The sequence below is a fragment of the Pogona vitticeps genome, chromosome 1 (genome assembly GCF_051106095.1).
Source record: "Pogona vitticeps strain Pit_001003342236 chromosome 1, PviZW2.1, whole genome shotgun sequence".
NCBI lineage: Eukaryota > Metazoa > Chordata > Lepidosauria > Squamata > Agamidae > Pogona > Pogona vitticeps.
This window is the reverse complement of record NC_135783.1, coordinates 230,207,967-230,232,650: the sequence shown is the minus strand read 5'-3', so window position 1 is coordinate 230,232,650 and position 24,684 is coordinate 230,207,967. Positions and strand designations below refer to the sequence as shown.

At 39.9% G+C, this 24,684-nt stretch overlaps 1 protein-coding gene across 1 annotated transcript in view; it reads right to left on the bottom strand.

Annotated features, from left to right (window-relative positions):
* ESYT3 (extended synaptotagmin 3) overlaps positions 1–24,684 on the bottom strand; it is a 49,169-nt gene that overhangs the window by 4,798 nt on the left and 19,687 nt on the right. Inside the window, exons 6-20 of the mRNA XM_020779587.3 lie at positions 24,548–24,637; positions 22,870–22,925; positions 19,927–20,047; positions 18,821–18,994; positions 16,737–16,819; positions 15,889–15,937; positions 15,044–15,133; positions 13,505–13,567; positions 11,843–11,911; positions 10,634–10,699; positions 9,244–9,330; positions 7,496–7,645; positions 4,125–4,585; positions 3,178–3,276; positions 2,503–2,634 (exon numbers count right to left, since the gene is read on the bottom strand). Of these exons, the coding sequence (XP_020635246.3) occupies positions 2,503–2,634; positions 3,178–3,276; positions 4,125–4,585; positions 7,496–7,645; positions 9,244–9,330; positions 10,634–10,699; positions 11,843–11,911; positions 13,505–13,567; positions 15,044–15,133; positions 15,889–15,937; positions 16,737–16,819; positions 18,821–18,994; positions 19,927–20,047; positions 22,870–22,925; positions 24,548–24,637 (1,790 nt within the window). The remainder of the gene's footprint in view (positions 1–2,502; positions 2,635–3,177; positions 3,277–4,124; positions 4,586–7,495; positions 7,646–9,243; positions 9,331–10,633; positions 10,700–11,842; positions 11,912–13,504; positions 13,568–15,043; positions 15,134–15,888; positions 15,938–16,736; positions 16,820–18,820; positions 18,995–19,926; positions 20,048–22,869; positions 22,926–24,547; positions 24,638–24,684) is intronic.

Genomic DNA, 24,684 nt, shown 5'->3' with positions numbered 1-24,684 from the left:
GGGTGGGTATCCCAGGGGCCAGGAAGCAACCCATTTTCCTCAACTCCTCCATATGCCATGCTCTCTTTGCCTCCTTCTCTCTCTCCGCTGCCTCTTTCTCTTCTCTCAGCCTGCGCCACCACTCCCGGTTTGAGACTCACCCCAATAGGAGGGGCGCTGAGGAAGTCCTTTTCTCCGCCTATCATTCTAGTTGATCTTAGTTTCATCTGTCTAAAGAATGCTGTTCCAGAACTGGGATGGCTTTTAAAGATTTTTTTGTGGGGGGGGGGATGTGCAATCTGACCTTTCTATTCTTGAGGCTTATTGTTTGCACCTTGTGGTGAATCCTCTGCATTTGTTCCTGTGAAGTCTTCTCTTTATGATAGACTTGAATAATGATATGCCTACCTTTCGGAGAGTATTCTTCACTTGGCTGTTTTTTTTTAACCATGGAAAGGATCCTATGATCATCCACCACTGTTGTCTTCCATGGACATCCAGGCCTTTTTGTGTTGCAGAGCTCATTCTTTTTTCTTCTCAGAATGTACCAAATTGTTGATTTGGCCACTCCCAAAGTTCCTGCTGTCTCTCTGATGGATTCCTTCCTGCCTGCCTGCCTTTTTGTAGCCTAAGGATGGCCTGTTTCACTTGCATGGAGAGCTCCTTTGAAGGCATGTTGTAGGTTCACAGCAACAGCTTCCAAATGTGAATGCCATTTGTTGTTGTTTAGTTAAGTCATGTCCGACGCTTTGTGACCCCGTGGACCAGAACACGCCAGGCCCTCCTGTCTTCCACTCCCTCCCGGAGTAGGGTCAAATTCATGTCTGCAGCTTCAGTGACACTGTTCTTCCCTCTCGTCCTCTGTCATCCCCTTCTCCTGTTGCCTTGACTGTGGATGCCATACTTGGAATCAACTCCAGACCTTTTCCCTGCTTAATTGATGATGAAATGAAGGAATACCCAACAACTGCCCATAAAACAGCTATTGAGCCAGTTATTTTTGGTCCTTTGAAAAAAGGGGGGCTACATATTAAAGAGGTGTAATTCCTAAACCCTTCTTCCACTTTGGTTGTGAATATCCTCAAATTAAAGCTAAAAAGCTGCACTTTAAGCCCATATTCATTACTTAACTGTGACTTGAATTTGTTTTGGTAAACAGCCAAAATAACAAAATTTATGTCATTGTTCAATTATTTCTGGACGCAACTGTATTTCCACCTTCACCCTCTGCTTTTCAGAGAATACTAGGAAGTGCAGTATTGAATCTTGCACCCATATGTTCATGTTGGAGGGTGGCACAAAGTCAGGGGAAATAGAGGCACACAGCAATTGTGTTATCTCAAGGTGCGAAGTGCAAACAGAAAGATCATGCAACCGTTCGGGGGGAGGGGAAGAGTCTTTCTAGCAAAAATGTACCTTCCCCACAGCTGCAGTGTTTCTTTTGCTGTTGACTATTCATTTGCAATTTGCTGGACAGGCAGTTCAGTGTTCAGGATGGATTTGGAGTTCTAGATCCTCGGCTGCTTTTTGTGCAGGCATGCAACCGAAGCCCAACTACACAAACACCATTAAGAATTGTTCAGATCATGAAGGCAATGAGAGGTTGATGCTGTAAACTGTACACAACCATGTAGAACAACTGGTTCTACTTTCCTGCTCAGCTTAGCTGAGCAGCCTCTATGTTTAGTGAGTCATAGGACTGCTTGGTAAGAGTACAGTGGTACCTCGACTTACAAACTTAATCCGTACATCGAAAAGTTCATAAGTTGAGGCAAACTTTTCCATAGGAATGCATGGAAAACCATTTAATCTGTACCTGCTGTTTTTCGTTCTTATGTCGAGGCACCATTCTTAAGTCGAAGCATTAGTTCCCATAGGAACTAAGGCAAAGCCAGTTAATCCGTACTCTGCCACTAGGGGGAGAATTTTTTAATTTTTTCTTCTTCTTTTGACCCAAGATGAACTTAGGTCAAAAACAGAGCAGGAAAGGGTTTTTTAGTTCGCAAGTCGAGGCTCCACTCGCAAGTCGAAGCAACATTTTGTGACCGGAGCCGTTCGTAACTCTAAACGTTTGCAAGTGGAGATGTTCATAAGTTGAGGTACCACTGTATGTCTGAAATAGGCCTAGGGAACCTGTTGACCCGCCAGATGTTGTTGGACTCCAGTTGCCATCAGCTACTGTAAGTCTAACCAATGAAGAGGGATGACAGTTCTACAATTCAGATAATTTCTGCTTTTCCAGTAGAATCTTTCTGCAGGCATTTTTATTGGTTCATACTTAAGCACTTTGATGTCAGTGTGTTTGGAGTAATCCTAGCAGCAATTTTATTTTATTTTAAGTATTCTCCTTTTTAAGTCTGTTTACATTTTTAATATATGTGCCTGTCTCTTATATTATGCTTCACCAGCAGATGACACTGTATCATCCAGTTCTGCTGCCAAGAAGAGGCATTAGATTAAACTAAAGCTCTGAATTCAAGGACTGCACATTCCACAGTGACATCCTATGTAGCCAGGACTTACTTTTCATCATAATTAGGATTCAGAGTTCTTTTTTTTACTGTAGTTCTTCTTCGGTTTACCCATCTTTTGTCTGGGAGCAGGTAGACACGGACGTATGGATGTGCTCCTTGCCGGGAACATGGTGTTAAATTTCTATTGGGAGAGAAAGCAATACTTTATTCATAAGGAGCAGGCTGAAAACTGTTTAGAGTTCAGATTGCAGCACACACAGATAGCTTTGGTTTGCCCTTGCATGACCTAAAAGAAGCCAGCTTTGGCAGCAGGAATGCGCTCTAGTGACAACAGGGTTGTTGCTAAGATTTAAAGATCATGATGAAACTTCATTTCTTAAATTTTCCTTCTGGAGGGGCTGAAGTAGGGCATCTGCCCAAGTGTTACTGGGGATTGCTTAACCATGCTTGTCAGGAAAATTACACAAACCATAATAAGACCTGATGCCAAATGGAGCCCCTGAAATGCAGGTAAAGTCCAAGATGAGGTGGGGAGATCACTGGTCAGTGTTATCAACTGCATGCTTTCCACTCAGCATTATGGAGATGAAGACGGTAATGTTCAGTTTTACACTTACAGTGCCAGGGTCTATGTGGCTCCTATCTGTAACATGCTAAAGATTAAGTCCCACACAGTGTATGTTTGTCAAGGAAGAGAAACAGAAATGGCTGTGGTAATTTTTACCTGCATGCATTAACCAGCACAATGAGAGACTGTCTTAGGGAAGCATACCGCACAGTGAGGTGAATTTCTCCCATTGGCATTCCAGCAAGCAGCGCCCCACTGCAAGATAAATTGCTGTCATTATTTACAAGTCCCTTGGCAACAAACAGTTGGATGCACATGACATGCTCAAGCTGCAGTGCTGATCTGCCTTGAGAAACAAATGGTGCTTTTCCTTCCCAACCCTAAGCTAACTTTAAGTCAGAACATTCCTGAGAGAAGACTTGGGTTAGATCAGCCTCCCCACAACCTGTTGCTGTCCAGATGTTTTAGATTATTAACACCAAGTAACTAACAATCATGACCAATGGCTAGAAATGCTGGGAGCTATAGTTCAGAATTCCAAGGGGGCATCAGGATGGAGAACACACAGTATGAAAATGTCCAATATCTTTCAGCAGCAGTGACATCCTTTTTCACATTGTGGTGCGTGTTTTCCAACTATTCATATTATCAGCAAAACGTAGTCACAATGGCACAAATCCTTCTTGTGAAGGACGAACAGCACTACTACTGCTATACTTCAAGCATAAACGTTACCGCACTACGAAATATTACTGTGTTGCTCTGTTCCGAACGAAAACCATGAAGAATACAAATCCTATCCCCCAGTGACAGACTTTGACTTGAGGCATGCATACGCAAACCCACACAGGAACTTTTCCTGCTTTTGGAGTAATGCCAGTTGCATAAGCAGAAAAAACGAAAACCTTTACACATTAACACTGAATTTGCCCCATCTATTTTTAATAAAACCATCAGTCAAGGCAATCCTTGCCTGAAAGAACTGCTCCTTTGGGGGGGGGGGGGCTGGAACCATGTCAGTCCTTTGCTGTCCTGTAAAGCAGAGACATAAAATACACAACTAATCCTAAAGATAGGCAAAAATTCCAAGTCGGGAGACTTACTCATTGAGGTCCAGGTTGCTGCAAGTTACATCAAAGTTTGAAGAGCCTAGAGAGCCCAGAGTCGCAATACTGGGGGCAAGACGGACTCTCTGCAGGGCGGGCAATGCAGGAGCTGCTGGAATGACTTGGGGCGGCATCGGTGGTTTAGGGTCCAAGCCACTCACATCTGTTTGCTTATTAATCCCGGAAGCGGTTTCCATCATGACAGGTTCTGCCGGTTTCTCATTTATATTAGAGTTAGCCTTATCCTCCTCTCTGTCCCCCGTGGATTCAAGCAACCCTGAGTCTTTGTTCCTCTTGGGTACTGGGGACACTTCTACTTTTATTGGTGCTGCTTGTGGTGGTGGTGGCAGGTGTGGCTTGGTGTCCTTTGTGTCCTCGGTGGCAGGGACAGGAAGCTGCTTTAAGGCATTTATCCCAGTATATTTGCTTTCTGGATCAGGTTCCTCTATGTCTAAAGCCTAAAATGGAAATGGGGGGGAAAAAGAATATGGTCATACCCCTTTTTATGAGGCCTACGGCTGAGGTCTAGTCTATCTTCTATTGTCCTTTTAAGGTACAGCTTCCAAGAAGAAAGTTCCAAATTCTCCGTACAAAGATGATAGCTCTCTCCTCCACGGTGAATCGGAAACTCTAGCTGCAACATTTCTACCTCTTGCATTGCCGGAAGCAAACAGGAGGAGGATCTTGTACTCTGGAATTTGTCTAGAGTTCTCCAAATTATGACTTCAAGTGTCCACCAAAAGGTGGGACCAAAACATGCCAATAGCACTTGGTGAAAGCTGGTGTGTGGAGGGGAAATCAAGACTGTGCCTGCCTTCCACAACTCCATGTTCCAGTTACTCCTCAATTAGAATGAGGTGTGAATTGCTGTCTTGTGTTTCAGAAGTTAGAATTTCCTTTTTTTTTAATTGTTAGGAACAACAGTTTTTTGGATACTAAGGAGAAAGCACTTTAAACATCTGGTCGACAGTACTCAATGAATGTATAGATGAACAGAGATTAAATAAGAATCCATCTGTGAGCTGTAGCACCGCAACCCAATTCTCCAATTATTTATCTCTTGGGAAATAATATAAATTATGGGTTGGACATGGGCCTATGGGATGCATGGTTGAGATTATTCTTTTAAAAGCCTACAGGATTATTGTTACAAAACCATGGGGATGCCCACATATGTTGGAAAAGTTATATTAAAAGACTTAAAGTGGTAGCATAACCATTAATTTGGCTCTTTAAGAACATGTTACTGACAGTGCAGAGGTACTATCAATTAAGACTGAAAAGGATATTTTAACAATATCAGAAACGGCCACCATTACTCAAAAATGACCCTTAAAATGTTTGGGAAGGAACATTAGATGTTATTGGTTTTCCCCTTGCAACTATAACATGTTGAACTGTGAAAATAGAATATTGTTAGCCCCCAAAGTTAACAAAATATGAGTAGCATTATTACTTTTTACATGTTGCTTCCAAAGCCCTGACTGCTCACTAGTGGGAGATACATTCTTATGGCCTCTCCTAGGAAAATGACAGAATCCCATGGATACCTGAATGCTTCGGTGGATTTCCTGGTGAAGTGCTTGTCAAGACACTAGCCTCACTGTGGAACAGCAAGATGTGGCAACCCAAACACACACTCCTCAGTGCCACAGGGTAAGGACCAGCAGGGTACAGAGTAAAGTAAATGTGTCTTACTGCAAGAGGTTCCACTCATTGCTCACTTCCTGCCAAGTCAACTTTACAATTTTGTTGTTTATGTATCATAGGCATCCTTCAGTCTCGAGAGACTATGGTAACATGCTCTGTATAGAGAAGTGTCCTCTCCAGAGCATGAAGCCTGGGTAAAGTAGTATGGAGGATAGGCTGTTACCCAAGCAGCAAATCCCCCCTCTCCACGTTGCTGAAATGGTCCAATGGAAAGGCAAGAGCCAATACAACTGGTTCCAGCAACGTCGCAGGAGTTGGCAGAACGACACAAACTGCCTTCGGGACTCCAGCTCCAGTGTTAATGTATAAAGCCCTAAAAACTAGAGATCAAGTCAAGATGCTTGAGAGAACAACACCTCTGCTATTAATCTGCTTGGTTTGAGCCCAGAGCTCATCAAAAGGGAGCTCATCAGCCTGAAGTTTATTTGGAAGCCACCTGGAGAAAAGAGCACAGATGGAGAAATGTAAATGTTGGACTGCAACCCTGAGCATTCCTCACCCATTGGCCTTGCTGGCTACAAACCATGGGACTGCTGTCCAAGTGTATCTGGAGGGCCACAAATTACTCAAGTTTTGGTTGGCTAACTCTTTTATGGTGGGGTCTGTCCACTAAAGTTATTATGCACTTGTGTTGTTCTCAGCACTGGCTGAAGACCTTTTTATGTCAACAAGCATTCACTGACTGGAAGACCAACCACAATTTTATTGTTGGAACCGTTTCACTTTTTTCATTTCACATACTTTTAATTTTATTTTTGTTATTCCACCATCTGGGAATTTCTTAGATTTAGAGCAGTTTATAATTACTGCAAATAAAAAAATGCTATAAAGAAATAAATACCACATCTGTATTCGCGAAGGCTTTCACGGCCGAGATCTAATGGTTGTTGTGGGTTTTTCGGGCTCTTTGGCCATGTTCTGAAGAAGAACAACCTTCAGAACATGGTCAAAGAGCCCGAAAAACCCACAACAACCATTAAATGCCACATCTGTTGAACAAATGTTCTTTTGGATGATACAAGGCTGACTGGGTATAAATTCAAGATCAGAAGCCTTCAGACGTTTTGTTAATGGCTTACTTTGAGTCATGACCTGGAAGCTGTTCAGTCAGTTATTCTGCATTGTCCCAATTACATCGCTCCCCAAAAGAGTTACTACCATATAACAACTTTCATGGACTCCTAGAGATGATCAAGGGACACTCTACCTACAGAATATAACTGATGCATCTTGTTGAGAGATGATGATGCATGTAAAGCTGTTTCCATTTGGCATGAAAAGTACATGATGTAAGTTTAGTTTCAACACAGCTTTCCAAGTTTTCCCTGTCCTGCTGTGCCAGGAAGAACTGTTTACAAAACAAATCATTTATTCTAATAATAACTCTTAAAAATTAGCAGGGCCTTATTTCATGGGCTATAAAGAAGTAAGTCCCCACAGAGTGGCCTTGTAGGCCAGATGGGCGGGGTATATAAATAAATAAATAAATAAATAAATAAATAAATAAATAAATAAATAAATAAATAAATAAATAAATAAATAAATAAATAAATAAATAAATAAATAAATAGTTGGCACGGAAGATTAGTTCTGGAAATGTTTACAGCAAGAACAGAAATGGCAACCACAGATATAAAGAAAAAGAACCATAAACTTACTCTTAAAACAACTTTCAGTTTAACACAGCTGTCCACACCAGAGTGATCTAGCTGAAAGCTTTGTTCAACTGTCATTTCAGGGTTCTTTAGTAAATGGGCGAGAGAAAACACTAAAGTCCCCAGGGCATTCTCCCGATCCTTGTCCTTGATCTACAGGAGGAGAACACAGAGTCAAGACAAATGTGGCAAGTTCAGTTCCAATATACTTCCAAATCACACTGATTGTCATTGTTGTGATTCCCCCCCCCCCATTTAAGAAGAGGACTTTTCAGTGCAGCACATCAAACCATTTGAGGCACAAAAAACAAAAAACCTCCAATGAACTGGCACATTTTAAGCCCATATCGGGTGTACCACACCAGCATTTTCTCCTGTCCCAGGTTAATGTGGGAGGAAATAACTGATAAGAAATAGGAAGAGGTTGCGCTAGATAAAGTAAGGTGTGTGTTGCTTGAGTCACATCATGGCAGGTTAAAATATGTCCCAATGGCTCAATAAGAATGTATGATTGTCACCAGCATTAACTGTGAAGCCCCACAAAAGGTAGGCCAATAGATGCCTGATTATAACTGGGTGAACTAAACATGGCAACTCAAAGCAATCAACAGACTACCTTAATTACCTTCCTTATCTCACTCTGTTTGCACAGCATCTTAATTTTCACCCACTCTCTCTGTTTCAATTTCACAACAGAAAATGAAGAATTAATGCAAATAGCTTACTGAATAACTGGGATTTCAGTGAGGTTACATCCTGTCTTCTGTTCACAGAGCTACATCATTTGTGTAGAAAAAAAACACCATTTGGCAATACCATTCTGGGAACCAATTAAAATTCCACAAAGGCAAGCAGGTAAGTGTCTGAGTCCTACAGAACTCTTAATCAGGCTAGGTAATAAAAAAGAATGGTACAGGGAGGGCAGGAAACACTAAAGTCCCCAAATTAGGTAAACTAATTTGAGTTTGTTAGTTAAGCTTAGTCCAAAGACTAAGAGCGAAAACTAAAATTATCACGAGGAAGAGGCACTGCCATTACAATGCTACATCTAACAATGCACATTGGGACAAAGAACTGATGATAGCCAGTCCTCATTTCTGAACTCTCACACTGGGGCTGCAGTTCCAAAATTTTCCACTGCTATTTTTGAAGTGCATGTTCTTATATACTGTACATATTTTTATGGGTAGGTTCAAGTTCTGTAGAATGTTGTTCTGGTAGTTCTGCTAAACTATGTTAAAAGATTAAATTCCTAAATTCCAGCTTTAAAAGCTGGTCAGCTGCAACTATTACAAAAATGCCATTATATACAAAGCACAAAGATGCCAGAACAGAAAACAAAATGTACAAATGGATACCTACATTTAGGGATTACATGAGTAAACTTGTCCTAAACTGCTGTTAAAATACTTTATTAGGGTTTTTTTATGCCAGTCAGTCTCTAGTACAAATGATGTGCATCTCACACCTCTACTTAATCAATTTATCGAGAAACATTATCTGAGAGATGTATGTACCAACCAGTCTAAGGTGTAATATGTATTATCCTGAATGGTATTTTTACTAAGCATACAAAAGTGCAACTCTGAGCTATTTTGTTCCCCAAACACAACAGTCCCAACCCACCCACCCATCCATCCATTTTTAAGTGATCCACATCTGCAGCTACTGACAGCAGGTTACTGTCAGAAGGGTGCATTTGTACAAAGACAGAAAGCCAAGCTGTGCAAAGAAAAAGAGGACCCACTGACCTCTAAATGAAGAGACTGTGATGAAGCACTGTGGACGAAGAATGTGAATGCCTGACCCCACGCAGGATCCTTGGTGAAATTGCAGGTCTGTTTGAGGAACAGGTGGGGCAAGGGAGAGAAAGCAGCACACACACGTTAGTCACAGAATACTCGGATCGCAATTCTGTTCTCCCATCTTCTGGGATGAAGTCTTACCTGCGTTCAGCATGACTCCCTTTGAGTAGGAAATGCACAATATTATCCATTTGAAACCAAAGCACAATGAGATTTACAACACAGCTCTAATATTCACAGAAACTCAAAAGTCAGTTCAAACTACTTTTATAATATATTTACAACTGTGTACAACAGGTGGGTTCCAACTTCCATAATCCCCAATTCCTATGATCACTGGGTAGCAGGGAACCAATTTGGAAAAGGGCAGTCTTTAAGTTCATGGCCTGAGGCACTGTTCTCTATTCAAAGTAGAACCAGACGCAAATGTTTTAAAAAGCAAACATGAATTCCAACAGTTTACTCCCTTTAATTTGATATGTAAATAGACATATTTACCTGACTGGCAGACTGACCACAGAATCTGTACGCTATTAATATTGAAATATACCTACTGATTACTCGTTTATTGTAAGTGGCTCTGTTCACAGCCTTTCCTGCTTGCTCAAGCTCAAGACCGGGAGCTCATTCTTATTTTGATGCTGGCTATTGGGGACCTTCTACATGACAGAAAAGATTGGTACACTAGCTGAGAGAGCGCAGGGCAAAACATGCAGCAAACAGCTGTGCCCTGAAATATTTCATTGCTAGGCCTCAGCAACTAATTGCCTTGCTCAGGCTAATTGTGAGACCATCCTTTATTCCTCCTGAAGCTATTGCCCTCAAAGCCATCAATGCAATTTGTGGGGATGGGAAATCATGCCAGTGACAGCGGATTGGAGCAAACATATGTACAGCAACAAAGGCAGCTTTTGCGTTATCTAGACCAGTATATTTTTGAATAGGAAACATTTTATTCTGTGTTTTATTTGAGTTTTAAATATTATTATTCTTATGAGCTTTAATGTGATACTTATTTAATGCTTTTCTAATTTTCTTATAATTTATTCTTTGGCTTTTAACTTTTAATATTATAAGCTGCCTTGGATACCTTAGGAGAAAGGCAGCATATAAATATTTCAAATAAATAAATAAGAATTGGGCGGGGGCTTGCAAATTTGAAGGGGGCTACAAACTGGAAACAGTTTTTCACACACCACTATATAAGGTTCATTAACTGACTCGTACAATCCTGATTCAGCTTTTTTTTTTTTCTTTTTTTTTTGCTGGAAACACAGGCTTCAAGACAACAAAACATATTTATTTGATTTATGAAAAACAGAAGTCAATGACTTACCCTGCTTCTATGGGTTTTGTTGCCCACTGTGAGTAGGACAAAGGAGGACGGCTCTCTATCCATCTTCTTCATTATTGACAATTTTAAAATGAAACACAGAGTTAATTCCAACATAACATGACCTAAACAGGAATATTAATCTTACTGTGAGTATTGTGCAGAATGCGGGAAGGAAAGGGAAACAAGAGGTTGATATTTTTTATTACATTTTCCCCACTCAATCCAAAACAATACAGCCATTATTTAGTCTTTAATATAATGGTCTTAAGCTACCTTTTGGGAGGTTAACATTTTAGTATCATTCAGTAGGCAGTGGATAATTTCATAGAAATGGCAACAGGTGCCACTCTGTCAGTACAAGACTGCTGAGTCTGATTAACTATAGCTTACATAAGGAACACAAGAAGAGCCCTGCAGGATCAGGCCAAGGGCCCGGCTAGTTCCTGTATCTCACAGTGGCCCCCACCAGCTTTCAGTTGAAAAAAAGGCTACCTATTAGAAGCAGAAGACTGTAGCTAAACCACAGATTATATGGCTCTAGTTAAATATTTGTTTCAAGATACAATAATAATATCGTCATCTTAATACGGCAGAGCTGGAGGGGATCCTATGGATCATTGAGTCTGCAAGGAGGTATAGCAGGGAACTGAACTTGCAACCTCTGACTCCACAGCCAGAGACCTAAACCACCGAGCTACCCAGCAGATTGATGATAAGACAAAATAATTATTAGTGAACTTATACTGCAATTTTAAAGATTGTAGCTACAGCTAGACTCATTATTTACTGAAACAATTTTTTTAGAACCAGAATTAAAAATCTTGTATTAGAAATAAGGAGATTTAAAAATAAGAATTGTTGAGTTTCTGAAATTTAATTTTATTTATAGCAGTAATGCTCCTGCTTTTGAACACATAGAAGCAGAGTTCTTAACATTTTTGCAAAAATCACTGATAACGAAGAAGTGCTGCGAAACCTGACATGTACTGCCTAATCTTGGCTTGAGAGTGGCTTCTACCTGCTGTGCATCACCACAGTCTCACATATACTGTTTTTTCAATTCATTAATTTTCCATTCTCCCTCTTTTTACAGAGGACAGGGTTGAGAGACAAACCTGAATGCTACAGAGGCAAAAATCAAGGCATCCATTAAGTAGTTTCTTCAGCATTTGCATCCTTTTGAGAGGCTTTTCAGTAAGAGGCATTTACCTTGAGGTATCTGTCTTTTCTGTACTTCTTTACTCCATATTCACAATTGGAATATTCAAATTGATTTTTCTGCATTGGGGAAATATTTGAAAATATACATTAAAATGTAGTTATCTTAGTCACTGCAGAATGTTCTATTTAGGGAAGCTGACATGAAGCCTACTTTGCTATCATTTTAGTGACATCATTTTAAAGACATTGTTTTATTCCCTCACTTCTACAGGTCTTTAGTTAGATTTGTTTCATTCTGCTAACAGTTTTTTGTTTGTTTGTTTTCCTCGTGGTTTTACAGATTCTGCTGTGTTTGGTGTACTCCAGGGTGCCTGCCCACCATATTTCTTATTCTTAGGTTTATCTTTTGTAAGCCACATTGGAAATTCAGTTGAAGGATGGAAGCGCTGCAGAGATCTCTATAATAAATAGCATCAACTTGAGATCAGACCTTTAGGCAGCAAGGAAATAACAACAGCCCTGCTGGATCAAGCCAAAGGCCTCTCCGAATTCTCTTTCTCCTCATGGCCAATAGGATTTATTTGCTTGTTTGCTTTTGCAGCTTGTATACCATCCCACAAGGCACACACTTTGGGTATGTGTGTGTTTCACAACACATTAAAATCACAATATAATAAATCAAACCGAGTACTTAGCAATAAATACCATAAAACAGAATAAAACCATGTCTCTGGCTAACACCTGTCTTACATAAATTCACATTACATTTAATTACATTAAATGAGCATCTCAAGTGGTAAAGCACTACTAAAAGGCAGCTTTAAATAATAGTGTTTCTACAGAGCATTGCAACTTTCCTTATATGATTTATTTTGAGAATATAGGGTGACAAAGGTTGGAAGATGCCTGTGGCAATCTCACAAAGAGGACAAGAACACAATAGCATCCATCTGCTTTTGCTTCCTAGGAACTGATTATTTTATTGCCTCTGAAAATACACAGGCCTCACAACCATAAGCAAGCCATTTGACATTATGTTTTCCTCCACTGGATAGGGTTTCTCTTCCAAGCAATGGGAATCCCAGAGGAAAGCAAGAACATTTGCTATGGAGAAGAAAAATCAATAGGATGTTATATTTCAATTTTTTGGTCAATATGTTTAATTATAGGGCCAAAAAGTGGGAGAAGTGAGTTTTACTAAAATGTTTGCAATATTACTGACAGCATGGGATTAATCTTAAATGCAGCAAAAATGAGGGAGAAGGAAGTAGGGTGAGTCAGCTAACTTGCAGGTACTTTGAGATTATTACTATTATTTGCCTCATATCTCACTTGCCACCCCAAGCAAGTGAACTCATATCAATTGGTCTTTGTAGCATGCTTTGTAGCATATTTATGCTTTGAAACACTAACTTCCAATAATATTTTATTTTAAAGAAACATCTTTTTATTTTTAGATGTCACCAAATGCATGCAAATCTCTTTCCCCAAACAACAGTAGAATGTGGCAGGCACTCTAATGAACTTGTAAAAACCAATATCCAAGTAAGACAGTAAAAGATTAATCGAATCAGTATGCTTGGTAGAAAAGTTGCTCTGCTCACCACATTCCCAAATCTATATATTTTGTGAGCATGTGTATGCCATGAGCATACAAACACTTATAGGCAGTTCAAAGATGTGAAAATGCTGTTTTTTCAGTTTACTCACAGGAAGATTGAAAGCACTGTCCAAATAAACTATGAGAAGTGCTGTGGCAAGACCATTCTTGTCCTTGAAAAGAAAAGAAAAGAAACTGATCATACTTACAGTATATGGCAGTTTAATAGTCCATCCATGTGGCTGGCCAGAGGGACAAATGGGGGGGGGGGCAAATTCCACCAGGAGTGTGCCTGCAGACCGTGACTGCATCTTATATAAACAGGCCTGAGACTCTTCAATTCCGTGCATTCTGAACATCTGGCACTGCTTCTAAACATCTGGCACTGCCTACTTACAGCAAGATCTTTCAAAATGTTTTCTATGCAGAATTATTACGGTATTAAATTCTTCATCTTTTCTTACACAGAGTAAAGCTGGTAGCCAGAGTTGGTAGGTTGGGGCATCTTCATGAGGGTGCATCGTCTAATAAGGGGCCCACGGACAACAGACCCTGGGTTTGGTCCTTTTCTTTTCCCAGTGTAATTTGCTTGTTCATCAACCTCTTGCTCTGGCCCAACCACCAAGGTTTGCGTACAAAAGACAGAACAAATGCCTACTGCTGCTTGCTTACTGGCTCTTGGCCAGGCAATCTTTCAGGTAGTAGCAGTGAAGCTAGGAGGACTAGCAGTAGGTGGGAATAAAGCTAGCAGTAAAGTAGAGGCATGGCCTGTCCAGACAGGGTAATTTGATTTGTGCTTAGAATAGTCTTAGCTTCAGTACAATTTATTTTATCTCACACTTGAGCAATCCTTCCATTCATAGGGGGTATTTATTCTCCTGGGAGAAGCTTCAAACAGGTCTTTGGGTTGCCGGTTTAGTCATGAGCAAGGTTTATGCACAAGTAAGGACATAGCAGCAATGGGAGCAGAAGACAGTGGCAAAGGTGAAAATGCTGGGGTGAAGGAAGGAAGGAAAACCCTCTTTTCCTATCTTTCCCCTCAGCTGAGCTGGGCTGCCTCGTGGGGGCAGAGCCCATAGAGTTGACTAGCTCTTTTCCCCACCTTCTGCCACAGCCATAATTCAACAGGCCATTGTGGCTTTCCTTTTTCATTTTTAATAAAGTAAATGGCATATCAAAACAGGAATGCAAAATGATATTAGAATTTTGCTGTGCCAATTAGGGAAATATTTTAAAAAGAAGACAAAAACAGAGGAAGGGGTTTCTCCACACTCCCTTTAAATGCCACAACCCATCTATTACATCACAGGGTTGCCACCTCTGATAATGCTGCCCACAGCTCCATTTGGGTGCAGACTAACCGTCTGCACAGGCTACACAACCGAATAATTAGGGGTATGCTAAACCATACCAAAAAACCAAAAGCCCCCAGTGTTGTACACAATAGCTCCTAAATGGGCAGGAAGAGTCTGTCTAAGTAGAAACACATGTAGACGCTGTCATTTGGTTCAAACCAAACCATACCAACAACGATCCAAACAACGATTTATATACCTGTCTGGACAGGACCTTAGTGAGGGAGATGGACCCATTAAGGGTTTCTTGTCCTGCGCATGAGTCCTCCAAAAAAGCTACTTGAAGCCACTCACCTCACAAAGCTTCTCTTGACAGGTGACCAAAGAAAGCCATTTCAGCTTTAAGTGCACATGCCCACTTTCTATCTTGCTTAGCGGGAACCACTTCATAAAGAGAAGGAAAGGACACCAGTGTCATAAGCGCACATTAAGCTCAAGTTATGTTGTGAACTGGATACAAGAGGAAATTGAAACAGCAGCTTAAGCACTTTGTCTTCAGTTTTCAAGGCTTTGTTTCAGATACATCTTTAAAGCCCAATGTACTTAGAAAGACTTTTTTTGGCTGGAATAGGCAGGACTGTGTTGCTCCTGCTCCATGGAGGAGGTCCAGCCTTCAAAGGATTAGGCACCTAATTCCCCGCAAAATAATGTACAGCACATTGAGCCTCCTTTGTTCCAACCATACTCCTTTTTTGCTACACTACAAAAACCCATCTCTCTGTGTCTGTTCCGACCACTTTTATACAACATCACATAATTCCCAGCTATAAATACACTAAAGGTTCCAACACTCTTCAAAAGACCTATTGTATTCCTTCAATTAGAACTGTTTTAGCAATTATTTCTGTATTCTTTTAAAAGATATTCCAAGGCACTCTAGTGTTCTTTCAACAGCTCTGTCCAAGGAACATTAATATAAATTAATGAGAACGTCAAAACTTTGAATGAACAAAGCTGATATCTTTTAAAACAACCCCCAGAGCTGATATATTTTTCAGAAAGTTTATTAAATCTATTAATTTATGTAAGTATATATTGCCTGTCTCTTCTTGAAAGGGACTCAAAGCAGTTGTGTTTATCAGAACATGTATTTTTTTTAAAAAAAAAATCTGATTTAATAAGCAAAACTAAAATTTTACCTCATCAACAATTCTGTCTTTCATCACATCTGAAAGATTGATAAGCAAGCTGTGGGTGGGAAAAAGCAGAACAAATAACAAACAAAAAAACTACTCCATTTGCTTTTATTTTCAATAGCAAGTATGGATGTCCATAGAGTTTGAGATGCTTACATTCTTCTCACCCTGCTTCAGTTTTGAATTAGCTCCATTTTCCCTCCCCACAATCCTCCAAAATGGCCAATTTGGACAGGCCCTGAACTGATGTGGTTCAATATCAAACCAGTCCCTTTCATTCCCTAGGACAGGACCTGTTTTTCCCATTCTCAATGGCACAGGCAGTATCAACACAGAAACTTGGAGAGCTCTCATAGGTTCTAAGAAACTGCAGCCTTAATGGAGCTGTGCATAACTGGATGAAACTCAAAAGTACAATGTTTGTAGAAATGTCCTGATCAAGCAAGAATGTACCAGCAATTTTCAGTTCTTTTATATATAAATATATATATATCTTACACATCTTTCTTCTTAAGCAGACCTTGGGTTTTTCCAAGCCTTGTTTCCAGTCAATGCAAACTTTGACTGGATGAGAGAGTATGTAATTCTTCAGCCTCAAAGTTCATTAAATGCTTTAAAAGAAATAGTACACAATTGCACAATATTCTAGATTTTGATGCTCAGAGAATTTATGATGGAGGGGAATCTTCAAATGCACAATTTCCCCAAAATTTAAAGTGGCACATTCCATAAATAAATTCCTCCTGCTCTTTTTCAAATAAACATGTTCATACATTGGCTTTAACCTCAGCAAGAACACAAAGAGAAAACAGATAGTTCTACACGTGAAAGAAGATATGTATATTCCTTACCTGCCCAGAAAGTCATCTTTATCTGGGTCTTCATCATATAGATCTACTTCAAGATCTTGGCCAGGTAATTCATGAACAACAAACTACAAGGAGAAGAAATATGAAAAACATACCATAATACTGTATGGACCTAGTGTTCTTGAAAGGACACTGCACAGAGGAAATAGCTGACATTAACAATTGTAAATATTTATCGACTGGTGGGGCTTCCTGTTCCTCTAACACGACCATTTCATGAAACAAAACACCTTACTATTTGCCATGGACAATCATGTAAATTTTTGGGGAAATGGAAATAGACTTGTATCCTTTCATTCCCCTTTCATTCATGATGATCAATTAAGGCTGCAACTACATGGTCACATACTGCCAGATTTGCTGCAGGTGTACAATGGATGAATCTGTGGGGTTTTTTTTTAATGATCTCATGAAACCAATGTGAATCAGTCTGGCCCTCTTTGCTCCCAATACAGAAGATTTTTTTCCTCTCTCTGCCTCTGGGGGCTTCTTCTGTTCCAAGACAGAACAATTTCACAGAACTTTTTCCCATATGGGCAACTGTTTTGTTCTGCAAAAAGATGGGTGTGTGTTTCTGTGGGTGTTGTTGTCATGGCATAGGCTGCTGGAGCATAATATTTAGAGACTGCATGAAAACCCACTTCTGTTATCCCAAGTGTCCCAGAATTTGTTTCATTTTTTGAATAAATGAGTTTAGCACTGAGTCATTGCACTGATATCTTAATTTAGTGCTAGATCACTTTGGCACAGGAAAAACAAATCAACCCAGAGTCTCACATCCCTAATCTGTAGTGTTAACTCCCCACCAGAGGCCCTTCAAAAGTAGAAAGGCCTCTGGTGGGGAGGAAAAACTGCAGAAAGTCGAATCCTTTCACCTTCTCCAAACCAGAAAGGGAAGACCAAGCGCGCGTGCACGCACGCGCACACACACACACACACACACACACACACACACACACACACACACACACACACACACACACACACACACAGAGGCTTTAGCAAAGCACTTTCTCACTTCCTGTCCCATGAAGGAGGATCAGGAAAGTGTGCGCACACACACACAAGCTGTGCCAGCACTCATCTCTCTCTGCAAAGCCTCAAGATATTTTTTTTTTAAAAAAATCAACTTCTCCTAGGCACATCTCCTCTTGTTGTTTTTTAACATTTTAGTTAGCCATCCAGTCAGCAAGACAAAATGAGGAAAGTCACTGAGGATGGAAAGCTTTCTTAAAGAAGTTCCTTAGAATTCAAGCCACCTACTTCAAATAGAACTGCAATTAGAAGGATTATTTTCCCATCTGCCCATGTGGCCACTTGTATCAAAAAGAACTGAATGCCCCAGTAAAACTTCACACAGCAAGAGAACATGAGTTAATCCACATTTCCCTTGCTATGAAGTCACACCTTAATTCAGTGGTTCTTAACCTTTGTTACTCGGATGTTTTTGAACTGCAACTCCCAGAAACCCCAACCAGCACAGTTGGTGGGGAAGGCTTCTGGGAGTTGCAGTCCAAAACTCCTGAGTAACCCAAGGTTAAGAACCAGTGCCCTAAATGAATAAATCAGGAATCTACAAACTACCACTGATTTCCCATAATATACCATAACAAAAGACTCCATTTATCTCTAAAGCACTTCCAGAGCTCATCCGAGCAAAAGGAGACATTGTAATTGTGCTGTCTTGCAGATTTTCAGGACTACAGCTCCTATAAATCCCAACCAGTATGGCCAGTAACCAAGGATTTTTGGAGTTATAGTTAAAAACAGCTGACCAAATTGTTTCTTCTTCTTGAATTAAATGCTAATTTCTCAAACAAACAAAATGGAGTGAGGAGGAGAGTAAACATCCTTCTAGAGATGAGAGCTTGTAAAGAATAAACTTGAGTGTAATTGGTGGTAATGCTACACTCATAATCAGGAAGCCCCACCAAATTGAAGAGGATTTACTTCTGAGTAGATACATACAAAATTGCACTATTACTATAATTAGAATGCTAGACAGAAGCCTTATAAGCCCTTGGCTTCCAGGTTGTGCCATGCAAGTGTTTAAGTACAAGCCCCACCTCAAACATTTCATTCCAGATGGGATTCAGGTCTCTTTGTATCGTCTTGCTTCGGAACTGCACCAGGCCAACCCGAAGAAGAGCATATGGGTCTGATTTGCCCTTAATTGCCCCAAGGAAGTTGTCTTTTTGGACAAGATTTTCAGCTTCCAGTAGGTACACTCGCACTACTCCCTTGAAGACATAGGGAAATGCAAATGATGAAAAAAGCATTGACAGCACACAGTAGCAAAAAATGTTCCACTTTCTCTGACTAAAAAGGCATTACACATACATAACATTAGGGATAACAGCTGTCTATCAAGGCAGAAACAAGCTAATTAAATCTGACAATGGCCACTTCTTATTGAAGTTAAACTTTGTGATCAATCTGTATCAATTGTGGGCCATTTCCTGTCTCTCTCTCTGCACCAGCTACTGAGGACTAAATTAAATGGTGGATAAATGCAGAAGCAAGTTGCTAAAGACTTCTTGTATCAGACAAAGTGGTGTAATACATGTGCTTGAGTTAGAACAAACTTCGCTAGTTCTTAGTGAGAAAACTGGAATGCATGAAAACATGAAATCAGCCATGGTAGATCAGATCAAAAGGTCATCACATCCAGTATTTTGTTCATGGAGTGGCCAATCACTGTGCAGATGTGTTGCTGGAGCAAAGAAGCCACACCAGATACCTTTCGAAATTTGAAAAGCTTGAAGATAGATATCACCAAGCCTCAATTTTGTTTTAAAAAGGCACACAAATGAAAAATCTGTTTACTTTTGCCCACAAAGAAAAACTTGTTCAAGATCAAGTTTTTAGGTGGGGGGTTAAGTTCTTAGGTGGGGGGTTGCAGGGGAGAAACAGGCAGACCATCCACACTCTCTGTGTGGAAGACAAACGGACTCATAGCTCTGTTTCTGCTCTATAAATTTAGACAACAATATGTTGTAAATTTACTATGTGACCTCCTGACCTTAATGAAGTACACCACCATCACACAGAAGGTAGGAAGAAGGTGGGTTTATCTCTCACTTTTCTCGTTAAAGAGAGGACTCTAATTTATACTTTGAGCCAAGTTATTTTCTAAAAAGGCTGAAAAATGCAGTTCTCAAATATAACTCACATGAGGAATAGGGAACCGTAACTGAGCAACATTAATGTTCTTCTTCAATGGAATAGTGAGCCTATTTGGTAACACCAGCCGGGTAGCTATAATATCTTGGATTAAGGAATCTGACAACAAACTGGAAAACAAACATGCACATTTAATTAAGATATGAATCATATAATTTCCTTTTATCATCCTTTTTGTCATCCTTTCATCATCCTTTCTACCATCTTTATAGCCATCTGTTTTAATTTATCCTACTAGTTACTGTATCTGTTGAATGTATTATTATATTTATTCTTATTGTATTTTAATATTGTCTTGTCTTGTTGTTGTTAGTTGCCCAGAGTGGCCTGGCCGCCAGATGGTGCGGGGTATAAATCTAATAAATAAATTGTTGTAAGCCACCCAGAGACCTTTGGGTAGTGTGGGTGGCCTGTAAGTTAAATAAATAAATAAATTTTTAAAATCGTAATAATAATAATTTTAAGGCACCTAGCAGGTAAGTACTCTAAGCAACCCCGAGGGTCCCTATTTGTTGCCTTTATCGATCTTAAATCGGCTTTTGATTTAATTTCATGAGATGGGCTCTGGAGTAAGTTAGAGACTTCCACAATAGATTGACACCTTCTGCTGCTTATGTATAAGCTGCATGAAAATACAACCCTTAGAATTAGATGCAACAAGGAAGGACACTTGTCTGATAAAGTTCCTACCTATAATGGTGTAAAGCAAGGGTGTATATTAGCTACATTGTTATTTAATTTTTATACCAACTCAATGGTAATGGCGCTCAGCCATCCGGAGTTCCATCCCCCCAAACTAGCGAACAGACATATATCCCTTCTGTTATACGCAGATGATGCAGTCCTAATTTCACAGATGCCAATAGGACTCAAGAAAGCATTGTGCACTCTTGCGCAATACTGTAAAGAGGAAATGCTACAAATAAATTACTCGAAGACCAAAGCTTTAGTGTTCGCTCAGATATATATCTATATCTATATCTACAGTATATATATATATCTCTCTCTCTATCTCTCTATCTGTGTGTGTGTGTGTGTGTGTGTATACATACACACGTGTGTGTGTGTGTGTGTATGTGTATATATATACACACACACATATGTATATGTGTATATATATATATGTATATGTATATAGATGTTTTTAGTATTTTTAGATTGATTTTGTTTCCTAATTTAAATAATGTTTCTTACTTTTGCTGGTCAATGACCGTAATAAAACATTTATTATTTTTATTATTAGCACACTTATAGCACACCACGGACATAGGATGGTCAATAAGGGCCATGTGAGGAGCCTATCTAGAAGTAAATGTAAACTGCTATAAAGAATTTCTTCTCATACATTTTCATTTTCAGAGCAACAGCAGAATTCTGGCTCAGCTTGTAGAAGGTTTCACACACTTAAGAAGTTAGGGCACTTGGTTTCCATCTTTTAAAATCTTTTAAAATCATTCACAAAATACAGTTTTAGCGTTGAAACAGTTAATACATATGATTGTAATATTAAAAAAGGTTTTAAACAAAGAATTTTAGATATTAGAGCTCAGGTAGAATTAGCAGACTTGGTATATGTGAGACCTATGAAATGGCTGGTAAAGTCCAGGGCTCCATTCTATGAAGAAAAATATCTGCCTTTTATAATGAAAAGGGACTTGTGTGTGGCCTTTACTTGTCTCTGCTTTGAACAAATGGATACAATGATGCAACAGGGTCGGTTTTTGGATATCCCTGTTCAAAACAGCATCTGCTCATGTGGAACAGATGAAGTAGGAAGATATTGTACATTATCTGTTGCACTGTGAGCTATATGACAGTGTTAGAGAACATTACCTAGCACCTTTTCTTAATAGTATGAAAACATGGGATAATGAGAGGAAACTGGACCTTCTGTTGAGTGGATCTAGCTTATACATGATACAGAGGGCTGCCCTTTTTTGCTGTTAAGGCAACCTCCCTCAGGAAGAAAGAGGATGAAAAGGAATGTGTGTTAGAGACATAATTGGATGTCTATTTGAGAATGGGAGTTTGATTGATGTAACTATATATATATATATCATTTAGTGACGCTGAAATCCTTCCCTTCACTCATGGGCTGAGAGTCTTTGGGGTTTTGTATACTGTGTATGGCGTATCTGAAATGGTCTGAAGACCTCTCAATAAAAGTTATATATGCACCTAATAAATCAAAGAAAAATCAAGTGATAGTGAAGGGAAGCATAAAGATGGCTAATCCATGAAACATTACGAGAGGCTAAACAGCCTTGCTTTGATCATCCTCTTCAAGGCTACAAGGGAGGAGGTCAGGCGCAGCTCTACCAGGAGTCAATTTCAAAGGGATGGGGACCACAACTGAGGAAGCCCTGTTTTGGGTAGATGACTTCCTGGCCACCTGAAGGACTATGGCCTGAGAGAATCAGAAAGCATGGGTAGATGTATTTAGGGAGAGATGCTCCAACAACTAACAGGGCCCCAAATCACGGAGGGCTTTGTAAGTAAGAACCAACACCTTGAATCTGGCCTGGTACAACACAGGCAGGCCAGGACTGGGGAAATGTGATTGAACCTGTCCATATTTGGCACCAGACTGGCCACCGCATTTAGCTGCCCAGGTCAAGCACATAAGTAATAAGGATCAATCATGTTTTAGGGGCACCTGATAATCTCACAAATATCTCACACGGAAGTGAAAACAAGTAGACAGGCAAACAAACACCAATGCAAATATTAGCTGCACAATTAATAAAAACATTACATATTGGGTGGTGGCAACCAACTTCATCCTACTTAACGGTTGGACCTGGGGTGGCTGCTTCATAGCCTAATGTTACTGTTCTTCTTTTGGAAAACGTGATACGAGGAATTGCCCCAGTACAATCCTGACACATAGTGCATCATTCCTTTAAGATGATGGGAACAAAGGAGCACTTACCTAATGCCTGGAGCATCTAGCAAATTGGTCATACCAGCCCAACTGATTTCCAAATGCTATATATATATAAAAAATAAAAGAGCATAAGAATGGAATGGCAGGTTTAGTAAATGGAACAATTATTTTAAATCTAGAATTGGCAAAAAGTCACATTCCATAAGTGAGGAGTACAGGAAGCTATCTTATGTATGTTGCCAGACTGTCATTCCACCTAGTTCAGGGTGGTCCAAGCTCACTGGAAGGAACCCTCTGGGGTTTCAGGTAGGGAATGTTATTGGCTGTGATTGAATTTGGGGGCTTTTACATGCCAAACAGATGCTCTACCACTGAGAAAGGCAATTATATTGAGTTCACTCGCATTAATGTAATGAACGTTGGCAGAGCTTCTTGCAGCCCCTGAAATCTCCCAATAAACATTCCTTCCATTCGTCTCTAGTGCATGTGGCCTATTAGTTTGGATTACTTTAATGACTCACAAACACTGAACATCTGAAGAGCCATGTGGTCTTTCATCACTCATGCCCATTATAAAGACATTATGTCTGCTACCATTAAGTCTATGAAGAAAGAACTACCACACCGCACAAGGACCCTGAGGTGCTGCTGTGTATGGTTGGCATGAATCAAAAGGCCACTGAGTAATCACAGCCACCCTGCATTGCCTTCACTAGAGGCTTGTTTGTACTCACTGGAGTCTTCTCCACAGGCAAGGCACATGCATAAAGCTTGTGTCAGCTTTCAAAACCCAATAGATGTCAACCAGGCATATCTAAGTAATCAAATAAATACCAATAAAGTATTGTAAGTAACCAGTTTCAGGAGTCACACTGATTATTTCAGAGATGGCTTTTTTTTTTTTTTTGAAAGCTGTGTGCCGTGAGAAGGTTTGAAACCTGTGTTCCAACCCAATGTGGTCCCATAGTAGTGCAGACATTAGAGCCAAGGTGGAGAACTGGTTTGAGGTGTGAGGCCAGACTCCACCTTTCTGGTCCTGTAGGGGCTGGCCACATACCTTATGAGTGTGATAACACTGAACTTGGAGTGCAATGGGTAGTCCAGATTTGCTCCCCTCTCCTCATTTCCACCAAGGGAGAAGCTGAGGAGGGAGCACAGGTGTGTGTGTGTACTCATGGCTCAGCACCTCAGGACTCATCCAGCAACATCCAGTGGCTGTGGCTTTGCTCCCCTGTTTCCTATAATCAATATGTTGGGTTTTTCTTTATTTGAAACTCCTGCTTATTGCTTTTTAATTGTGTTAATATTAGTGCTGGGCAGGGCCCCATAATGTTTTTAGATTGCTATTTTAGTGTGCTACTGTTCTTTTTATGTCTGTGAGCCACCTTAGAAGTCATTAGAGATATATTTAAAATAGAAATACATACCTTCTAATTGACATAGGTAGCTACATAGCTACCTCTACTGTAGCCAAATATGTCCTTTCCAGAGCATTACTGCTGCTGGCACTTTGTTAATATATTTCGAAGCCATATCTTTATTCACTGCTTTTTTTTGTCTAAAAATGCTGCTTAAGTAGGATAGGAACTCTCTTATATTGCAGAAGGACAACATTAACAATGCATTTAGCTACAGAAAGCTACTACAAATACATATTAAAATTAGGTAAATTAAAACATGCTTAAAATTTTAAATTCCAGATTAGAATTCACAACTGGCTTACAGGTTGCTGGATGAAAAATATTGTTACAGCTCCAAAGAAAGGTGGATCTGCCAGTAAAGGTTCCAGTATCACTCTTAATGTACCATACAACTGAAACAAGAAAAAGACAAAAGAAATAAAAATTAGTTCACTGTCAG